This window comes from Crocodylus porosus, unplaced genomic scaffold (genome assembly GCF_001723895.1).
Source record: "Crocodylus porosus isolate Cpor-Errol unplaced genomic scaffold, CroPor_comp1, whole genome shotgun sequence".
NCBI lineage: Eukaryota > Metazoa > Chordata > Crocodylia > Crocodylidae > Crocodylus > Crocodylus porosus.
Genome location: NW_017728886.1, coordinates 186,845,662 through 186,856,458, shown reverse-complemented (window position 1 = coordinate 186,856,458; position 10,797 = coordinate 186,845,662). Strand labels below are relative to the sequence as shown.

The following is a 10,797-nucleotide window of genomic DNA, read 5'->3' as shown; positions in this document are numbered from 1 at the left end:
CATCTTGGAGCCAGTGATGACTCCAAGATCCTTTTCTGCCTCTGTACTGACAAGAAGGGAGTTCCCCAGCCTGTTGTTCCTCCCCAGATGCATCACTTTGCACTTGTCGGTGTTGAATCCCATCCTATTCTCATCTGCCCACCCCTGTAACCTGTCTAGGTCCGATTGCAGCCTATTCCTCCCTTCTAGCGTGACCACATCCCCCTTCATCTTAGTATCAGCAAACATTGAAAACATTAAGCTTTATATTGTTGCTTGTTACTGGGAAAACTTCTTGCAGTGTCCATGAAGATTGCTGTTGAAAGAGATAAACTAGTGGTAAATTGTTCAACTTCTTTGTACCATCTTAATCTCCAGTATTTTTCTTATTTTTCTAAGACATGGACAGTTGGAACAGAATGCTGCACAGCTTGTTAAAGAACTTTTGCTTGTGGTCTTGTATTGCAGGCCAGTGAAAACAGTCCTGAAGAGATGGTGCATTTCTGTGCCAGAAACTTGTCCTACCAATATTACCGAATTTGGGCAACTTGCCTTTCTTTTTCTTCTAGAAGAGGTTTTTTAATCTCACCAATGGTAGTGCAGCTGTAAATGGAGAGCATCTTTTAGAAATGAAAAGTACCTTGTTGCTTATTAGTTTGCTCCAGGCATGCAAAATAATCACATTAGTTAATATTTCACTGTAATGGAAACTTAATGTGCTATTCAGAAAAAATGAATGTTGGTAAAAATATCAATTTTCCTTTCAAATCTTTTACCATAAGATAGTAACATTTACAATTGTTCTCTTCCCTTCAAACATAGGATGAAGAATGGGGCAACATCAAAATAAAGAACGTAAGTGTTGAAATCGATTAAAATACTACTGGCTTTACTTCCAGACTGGTAAATTCCTGAATGATTGAATTAGAGATGGTTTTCAGTTAAGTAGCTTGTAATTTCCATTCAATGGGGTGATAGATTTGGCCTTTTAGGGAAAAAAGGCAGCCTTTGGGAGGAAAAAGAGAGACTACTGGAGAAGTGCATCTAAAACTGTCCTGTTTCATAATTTTAAAAGCCTTCAGTTTTAGTGCTCTGCAGGGTACAAAACAATTTTGGAACATAATTGTTTAAATAGAAAACCTGCCATAAGCATTTTAAGTTTTGCTCTTTACTAAGATTTTGGAAGAACCACATGTGGTGAAATTGCAGTGTCCTGCTGGTGTATCCTTTTTAACTGACTTGCTCAGTTGTTTGCCAGTGTTCTTACAAACCTCACTGGTAAGTTTTATTTATCATTTATCTACACCTTTGGCAAAGCAAAAGATAATTTTGGTGACTTTTTGCCCTTTTCCCTGTAGCGTGACACAATTACTGAATGAACCTATGTTGCTTGTCCAGTATTCTGACCAAATAGACAGTGCGGACATTCTTTGTAAGCTCTTCCAAATGGTTTACTTTCTACTGGAATTTTCCCTCCCTCTTGTTCAGCAACAGTCTGGTGAGAAGTTCTTTATGGGAACAGACAGTGAAGTTGCTTGACCCTTCTTGGTGGGAACTTGTACCAGGCTTTTATTAGTGGGATTTGGCAGTTCATTACAGCTGCTGTGATGAAGGTACTTGGATGCTGCTGTGATGAAGGCCCTACAAATACTTTGATAGGTAGAATTCTGATCCGGTGCTACATGCCATGTACTGGTAGCCTTGTTTCAGTAATTGATAACAACACTGAGTAGGATTTTAGGGAATTTATACTGTGTACAGGAAGTTTCTGGGTATTTTGTTTACTAATTTTGGGGTATACTGTCTGTCTTTTTATAGTTTTCAGAACCTGGAGCTAGATCCATTAAAGGGTTGGGGAATGGTTGGGAAATACCAAGAGTATAGGATGGCCATTCTGCTCACGCTATCCCAGGAAGGGGTTATAGCATGTGAGGGGTTAGTTTTTTTCCCCTGACTACGTCCCCCTCTAAAATGTTGGTCATTGTTGATAACTGTTTATTTCTTTTATCTAAGATTCCTCTACTGTGTAAATGCACAGACCTCCAAAGGTATGCAAGGTTCATCTTGGGCACTTCCCAAAATCCATGCAAAAGGAAGAGGAAGCTTACTGCTGTTTTAAATATGAAAATTCCAGTAAACTTTTTATCCATTTAAATCTAAGAACAGCAACACTGATTAACTAACTGCCTGAGACCCAAGGTATCTTGAAAATCAAAGAAAAGAAAGGCAAAATAGTTTTCCCATACTGAAATATGAATAAAATTAACTCTGAAAGGCCAAAGATTAAAGGAATTTGAAAAGGTTTCATTGAAGATATTCTGTGGCTTGTTAATTTTTAATCATATTAGGAGTCTAATATTCATAGAATCACAGAAAATTAGGGTTGGAAGGGACGTCAGGAGGTCGTCAGGAGGTCATCTAGTCCAGCCCACCCTGCTTATAGCAGAACCATTAGTTAAAGCTAACCTTTTTGAAAAATCTTGGCTACTGACTGGCATGCTAGGCCAAAGGGGTATTTTCAACAAAGATGAACGTTACAGAAATTGCATACTTTCTACATAATATGACACATTATTGGAGAAAAATTGAAGAAACAAAGAAAGCTGAGTTCAACAGAAACAGAATTAAACTGTATATTCTTAGCTACCTTTTTATTTAGAAACACAAGATCAATCAAGCATCACAAGAGAATATTCTTAAGTGCATCTCTGGGAATTATCTGAAATTAATAGTTTTTGTAGAAGTAGACAGTTGCCTTTTTATACAGAAGTAACTGCCTTTTTGTGCTTTGTGGATGCCATTAAATGTGTCTTGTCTGTGCATGATGTGTTTACAGGGGATGACCTTATTAATGATGGGTTCTGCAGATGCACTGCCTGAGGAACCAGTAGCTCGACCTGTCTTTGTAGAAGATATGACAGAGGAACAGTTAGCCTCAGCTGTAAGCATATTTTGAACCTCAAATACCTGTAATCTTTTAAATAATTGAACTTTCCAGTGCATTGTTAATGCTTATTTAAAAGTGGATCTTAACTGCGGTTTGTTTACTTAGCACTTACAGTATCTAAGAAATAGCTGTTGACAACATAACTTGAGGCAGTGATAAGTCTAGGGTTTGATTTGTAGCTCACTTAAGCTAATGGCATTTTTGGCTTGAACCAAGCATAATGTTTGTAGGCATTTAGCTAACAAAAATAGTGTTTCTGATGCACCTGAAGTTAGACCTATCACCTTTGCCATGTTAACCCTATGCTTCTCTGGGACAAAGGCAAAGAATTGTATATTGGTTCTTCTACCAGTGGTTCTCAACCTGGGGGGGGAGGTGGGTCTGCAGAATCTTGGGAGGCTGCAAGCATGTTTTAGGGGGTCTGCCTGGCTCAACCCGGTGCAGGAAGGAGCTGTCTTGGCCCCCTGGTGCTGAGGTGAGTCCCAAGAATGTGGTGGGACCCATACCCTGCCCAGCCCTACAGCCTCCATCTTGCGCATGGGCGAGGCTCCGTGCTGCCGCCGCCTAGGTAATTCGGGCCCCAGGACTCCCCACCCACTGCACCCAAGGATGTGCAGGCAGAACTGGGGAGCCAGGCTCGTCCTCAGGCAGAAAAAGGTTGAGAACCCCTGGTCTATACCATGTATGACCAATAATTTTACAAAGTGTATCAATATAATAATGGCTTTTTAACTTAGGGCTGAAAATGTACCTCGGCACCTTCCTGTGGCCTACAAGAATAATGGACACAAGTTAAGAACATAAGAATTGCCATCCATCTAGGCCAGAATCCTGTCTCTGAATGTAAAAGTGGATGCTAGAGGGAGAACCTTGAGCCAGAAGGATCTAGAGTGCGTTATCCCCTATCCATTTTCCCCAGTTGCGACCGTTAGTGGTTTTGAGATCCTGAAGGAAACCTCTCCACATTTTGTGCTATACAGACTAGCTCTCCAGTCCCTTAAAGCATATCAGTCAGAGTAGATTTGATTTAAATCGGATCAAGGTAGATCATTAGTTAATTCATGATTTAGATTGCTGGTCAAGTAGCCTTGATTTAATCGTTGTTTTCTACAAAAAGTGCATTCTTGTTGTTTGATATTGTTTATTCATTTAATTTCTTGAAACTTTGCACTTTTAGAGAGAGGCAAGGGCTTGACTCTGTACACTAACTTGCAGGGAGACAAGAGGGCTGATGGATAGGTAATCAGATCTGTTATCTCCGTATATTGCTGTTAGCAAGGATGTTATCTCTGGAGATAGAAATCCACAGTTTGAGAACTGAAACTGAGCATCACAGAGATGTTTAATGGGATTTTCTGGGGCCTGAGCACCAAATCCCATTGGGTCGAGCTGTTTTCTTCAATCTTTACTAATCTGTAGAAGAGCCTCTGGGAACCATTTAAGATTAGGCCCCTAATATAGTCCATGGCCTGTTGTGACCTATTTATAAAACTTTTCTAAAAAGGTTACATGAATATATTGTCTCATAGTATATAATTAGAAATATATATAATTAAAAGTTATAATCCCTATAGTACATAATTATGTTGTTATCTCTATTCCATAATGATATCTTTTGAGCTTTAACATATCTTAAACTATCTTTATACAGGTTTATTTTTTAAAGCATTTTAACAAAAACATTAAAAAATATTAAGTTAAAAAAGTTGATTTGAATTTTTAAAAATCTGTGTTTTTACTTTTAAAAAATATTGATTTATTTTTTTTATCTACCCTGCTACTAGTAATTATAGAAAAGGTGAACCAAGGACTCGATGCTCCTCCAGGGTCCCTTCCAGCCCAAATGTCTATGAATTCAGTCTTGGAAAAACTTTAAAAAAAATTAATCCATGCACTTTTTTTTTAAATCAGATTTTGTGTGTGAAGATTAAAATGTCTGTACTGTGTGTTTAAGATACTTTCACAGATTGTACAGTGAAATGTTCTGTTCCTCCTTCCCAAATTTTGCATTTTGATACCCATCCAAATTTATTTATACATTATATAAATGCATTTATATTTTTTCTGGAAATCTGCCTCACAATTATCTAAAGTCTACATAATAAAAACACATTTTTGCGGTAATTCTTAATTGTTTCTGAAACTATGTCCAGTTACTACATCAATTGCTTTTAAGATTTCATTTTTTAAATAGTAATTAATTTCAAAACTTAGGTATTCTCAGGTTAGGAGGCGATTCAGATTTCTCTTAAGGCACACTGCTTCCTGTAAATTAGAATTTTGTTAAAAAAAATTAAATTCGTAACAGTTCTGCTGAGAGCCTTAACATTGATTTAATTACATTAGGGAATTAATTAAACTATTTCACTGCTATTACAAATGTCTACATGAGAATTAACAAGGCAGTAGTATTTTGAGATCAAAACTTTGGTTATTGCAGACTTTTCAACAGTCACTTGTTATAAAAAAAAAAACAAAAAACAAAGCAGAAAAATGAAATGATACATTCCTGAATATGTTGGAAAACTGCCAGTGTGAAATACATTAAGGTAACAAGATTATGGATTTTGGAAATACACTTTGTACAATAGTGAAGTTGAAGTAAGAGATCTGTGTCATGCAACATGACGGTCAATCAAGTTTCATTCATCTCAGAAACTTTATTTTCTAGTGAGCTACTGTCTGAATTACAATATTTATAATAAATTATTACCAATGTCTTAAATGTTCAAGAACCTTTTATATCTTCTTGGCAGATGGAATTACCATGTGGTTTGACAAACCTTGGCAACACTTGTTACATGAATGCTACAGTTCAGTGTATCCGCTCTGTGCCAGAAGTGAAAGACGCCCTTAAGAGGTAGGTTCAGTATGAAAACAATAAAACTAAGTTTTCTTTGGACTATGAAGTAAAACATTCTTGCTAATAGCACTGACAGTGAGTGAGGTAGTGTATCCTCTTAAATGAGGATCCTTAGTAAGAATTTCAGGCAGAACAGAATTTGTTGTACAACTACTCTAATCTACACTTAAACTTAAAATTGTTAAGCTTCAAACTTAAAATTGTGTGAATACAGGCACTCATTTTTTTTTTTTCAATAGAAATCTTGTTCTTAGTTCTTAATTTTGATCCTCTGGTTCTGTGGGCAGTGCATTGCAGTTCTGCCCTGGCCCCACAGCGTCACCACCCCAAGATCCCAGGGTCTCCATGGAGACTGGCCCGGAGCCATGTGGGTCTGAGATGACAACATGGGGCCAAAGCAGAGCCGTGATCTGCTCTCTGCATGCAGCTGCCTGACTGGAACCTGTGCCCATCACAGTCACAAGGGCATGTGGGCAGTGGTTTGTGGCTCTGCCCCAGCCCTGCCTTGTTGCTGCCCCAAGATCCTGGGGTCTCCTCGGCTTCACCTGCCCGTCTCACTTCTGGCTGTGGCCCTATCCCAGCCGCCTGGCCACGTGCTCTGCCCACATGGGTCCAACCCCTGGCAGTGGGGTGGGGGTGAGGAAATGGGCCGGGGTGCCCCAGCAGCGGGGCTGGGTCTAGCAGTGGCAGCTAGAAGAAGCCACTGCCACCCACGGCTGCTGGGAAATGGAGTCCGGCCATGGACTAGATATGCCATTTTGGCCCCCCTGCCTTAGAGACTGATTCAGAGAGGAATAGGCTTTCATGGGAGACAGCTTCTAATGCTGTTTGTTTGCTTTTGCTCTTTAACAAAAGAAGAGGCATTCAAACCTCTGCCAGGTTCTGCTGGATGATTAGTGATTATAGCCCAACTGATATTTTAGGGTGGGTATAAAAAAACAAAACAAAAGGGACACTACATGCCATCAGAGAATGACTATTTCAGTTACCTGGCTAGTGAATCTGTCTAGAGTGTCTTTCAGAATGTGTTCTGTCCTTGTGACTTAAAGAGTTTGCTGTTTTTGGCAAGGTTATCTGTGTTTTACCTTAATTTCATACAAAGTATTCCAATTTTGTTTTAGATATGCTGGTGCCTTGAGAGCTTCAGGAGAGATGGCATCTGCTCAGTATATTACTGCAGGTTAGTGTGTGGATTCGGTTACAGTATTTTGTAACTTTATTTCTTGGCAGCTGGAGTTCAGAACTGTAGTTACAACACTGCAATGTGTGTATTTTTCTTTAGAGTTTATGCTTTGGGAACTCCAGATCCACTAGGTCTGAGGCATTCATTTTAATATGCCATCTTATATACTCTTAAGGAATAGATGAATCTTGGATGCAAACCCTGCTTTTCTAAATATTCCCAAGTACACAGAGCACTGTAGGTTGTACACCTGAAACTTCACATAATCTAATTTCAAGTAAGGTATTCACTTCATTCCTGACACACAATTTTAAAGTGAATTAGAACGTTGTAGAGCAGTCCTTTGTCCATTTTTAAGGTGAATGGCTTCCATGAAACATTTTATTGGATAGCATGTTTTCACTTAATAGACTGTGATTGTATTACTGGAACATATCATCCCATTAATATTTCTTTGAATATATTTTATTGGCCTTGCAATATCATTGAAGTAATAGACTGACAAAGCACTGCATTTCTTAATTCATACCCCAGGGGGGTTCACATTTCATTAAAAAAAAAAAAAAGTATCTGGAAGGGTAAGTCCATGAGCTCTAACTAGAACTCTCATTAGACCCTATACATTTGAACAAGGGTGCTACTTGTCCACTTTTTTTTTTTTAACTCTTTCATTGCCCCACTAAGATGCTGGGCCAGGACACTGGGATTTCTACCAGTTCATTTAAGGACAAACAAAACAAAATAAGGAAGGAAAGGTCCAGTTTGTGGGTATTCCTGCTGATCGTATTTTGGGGTGGTAAGTTCAATGGTTACTCTACAACCACACCTGCCCCTCCCCCTCTTTCTGCCTCTACTTTGTGTCCCTTATTTCTTTTTGAGGTGACAACTCTGCACCGGAGAAATCTAATAAGGAAATCCTTAGTTAACTCTGGTGCTGGGCAGATTGGGAGCTCCTGTACGATACCAAGCTGTGGGGTTTTTTTTTGTTTTTTGTTTTTTCCAATTGTTGTCATGTTAAAATGATCTCTTTTAAAGTCAGTATTTGCCATGCTGGATCAAAGGGAGAGGAAGAAACTGGCCAATATTTTATGACTATAAAATCCATGCCTGTAAAAGCAATTTTAGCTACAAATATTCAGAAGCTTTATGCCTTTGTTTTGCTGCCTCTGCATTGGTGTTAACACTGAAAATTGCCTACCTTTCAGGGCTGTTGTGAGGACTAACTGATGTATCTAAAGTACTTTACACTCAGTGTGGTAGCATGGGTGGATTTTAGGACCAAGATTAATATATTCAGCTGTCAGTAGGGGGGGTTCACATATTGCCACTTGATACCCTTAATAAACATCATCCACTGTTTTTCAAATAGTTTTGAATTGCCTGCACGTGTATATACATTTATGTGTTTTCCTGAGTGATAGGAAGGCTTAAGAATTCCTAGAGAACTTAAACTGTGAAAAATCAAGTTTATTTCTGGCCTTGTCAGCAGATGGTAACACTTAAATCATTGTGGGTTCCAGTTGGGGAACGTGGATCTTTTGTGAACACCTTTTTAATTTTAAGTATAAATGAGTAGTGGAAACACTGTTCCTCAAGCATGTATTTTACTGTTTTTAATGAAGTTTCCTTTTGCGCTTTTGACTAGGAACCAACTTCTGGTCCCTCCAAAGGCAAGGCATCATGCTCCAAACTTTCAAATCTGGGCCATTCTTTTTACTTGTATAATGTTCACAAGTATGTTTTTTGTTTAGCGGGCATCATATGTGCACCTACAATTGGACCCCCAAGTGTTCTACCTTTGGATATTCAGATTCAGATTTGAATGTTGCTGTTATCTTACTGTTTAGTTTAATTAGCAGTCTGCCCTAATTTTCATCTTTCACTTCTAAAAACAATCACTTGCTTTCTTTTTAAGCTCTTAGAGATTTGTTTGATTCTATGGATAAAACTTCCTCCAGTATCCCACCCATCATTCTCCTGCAATTTTTACACATGGCTTTCCCACAGTTTGCAGAGAAAGGAGATCAAGGCCAGTACCTTCAACAGGTAAATACTGCTCAGTTAATTTTCTGTTTCTTACAGCTTTCAAGCACTACATATTAATTCCCTGTGTTACAGAAATACAGTTGCAAAGAATTAGAGAGTTCAGTTGAACAGAAAAGTGCTTCTGTGTTTTAACTGTTGAAATCCCAAAATTTTGTAGCTTTTAAAAAAAAGTTACTTATTTTGGTATTATCTCGACAATATTGCAAGGAGTTTTGAAAGCAAGCTCAAGAAAATTAGTAATTTTGGGCCATGGGGACATTTTTAGTTGATGAATTTTCAAATTCTAAATTTCATGTTATACTGTAAAGATGAGTGTTTTTGATATTGGATATCAAATTATATGCCTACCAGTGGTATCTAGTAAAACTCACTATTATGTTTCCTTTGTAGGATGCCAATGAATGCTGGGTACAAATGATGAGAGTGCTACAGCAAAAGCTTGAAGGAGTAGAAGGTGATGCTGTTATGGAGGTAGTTGTAATCTTATTTTGACTATAGGTTATACAGTGCTCATGACTCCAGTACATATTATGACTCCAGTGCTGATGACATTTGAACTAATATCACAAAACGTGGGTATTGTCAAGTTCTCCGGGCTGTGCTTAGACAAATAACTGAAGCTGCCCTGTGGTGTGAATGCTCAGTGAAGTGTCACCCACACACCTCAGCCTTGCCTTTTGGGGTGTCTTCTGCTATGGAAAGACTCTTGATAGTGATTAAACACATTCCAGTGTGAAAGGTTACAGTGGTGTGAGGGTACCGAGTCAGTGTATTCAGTGGTCGTACTCACCTATGCCTTTAGTTGCTGCTGAAAAACCCTCATTTATGGGTTCAGTGAAAACTCTCAACAAGAATGCTATAAGAGAGAGAGAATATAACTTGGTTAAAATAATGAGTTTTATAGGTAAATGAAGTCCCAAAGTTTAGGCTTGAAAAAAGCATGCTTTGTGTATGTAGCTTGGGACTTTATAAAGGTCAGTTACAAAACAGCCTTTATTCTAATTTAAAATATTAGAAAATATTCATAACTTTCAACCTGCCTCTCCCTCCCCAAAATACCTTCCACCCAACCAAAGAATGACAAGTCTGGGTTTTTTTGATCAACAGAAAGAGTAACTTAATTTGCTCAGATTACTTTCACAGTAATTAAATAGTAGTGTCTATTTTAATTCACATTCTGCATAGGGAGATTTAAACGGATGAAATTTCAGTGTACACCCATGATTACATAAGAACTAGATATGGTTTTTTTGGAGGAGTATATATTAAAGATTTTTAAAGGAATGGCACTTATTTGTAGTCAATTTGGAAAAGATTATGTATTTTTGTATGCTAATTAAATAATAGTAAATAGTGCTAAATAAAATAATGTAACAGAACCTGTTTTGCAGACAGACTCAGGAGCTCCAGCAGCAGCTTCTAAAAAGAAGAGTTTAATTGATCAGTTCTTCAGTGTTGAATTTGAAACAGCGTATCCTAAAGATTAAGACAAGATGTTAAAAGCGAAGTGATGGATTACCTCAGGAGTAGCAAGGGATTTCTTTTAAAAGGGGGTAATGAATAAAAAACTTAATCCAGAATAGTAGGTGGGGATGAAAATATTTGGTCTAAAAAGCCTCTCATATTGCAGAAGGTACATAGTAACATATCACACCACTTTTGCTGAGCTGTAATGGGGGAAACTATATAAGAACTGTCTTCCTGAAAGGAGCATGTGAAGTTATTTGCCTCAAGAAATGTTAACCTAAAGATAAACCAGCAGTATCTTGTTTGGAAGGG

The 10,797-nt window shown here is 38.0% G+C and overlaps 1 protein-coding gene across 3 annotated transcripts in view; it reads left to right on the top strand.

Annotated features, from left to right (window-relative positions):
• Positions 1-10,797, top strand: part of USP14 (ubiquitin specific peptidase 14) — a 28,693-nt gene that overhangs the window by 2,980 nt on the left and 14,916 nt on the right. For 2 of the 3 annotated variants that reach the window (XM_019546821.1, XM_019546836.1), the window contains exons 3-9: positions 802-834; positions 2,816-2,920; positions 5,683-5,786; positions 6,911-6,969; positions 8,888-9,018; positions 9,409-9,492; positions 10,410-10,489. In XM_019546821.1, the coding sequence (XP_019402366.1) occupies positions 802-834; positions 2,816-2,920; positions 5,683-5,786; positions 6,911-6,969; positions 8,888-9,018; positions 9,409-9,492; positions 10,410-10,489 (596 nt within the window). The remainder of the gene's footprint in view (positions 1-801; positions 835-2,815; positions 2,921-5,682; positions 5,787-6,910; positions 6,970-8,887; positions 9,019-9,408; positions 9,493-10,409; positions 10,490-10,797) is intronic. The other variant, XM_019546828.1, reaches the window with a different exon arrangement.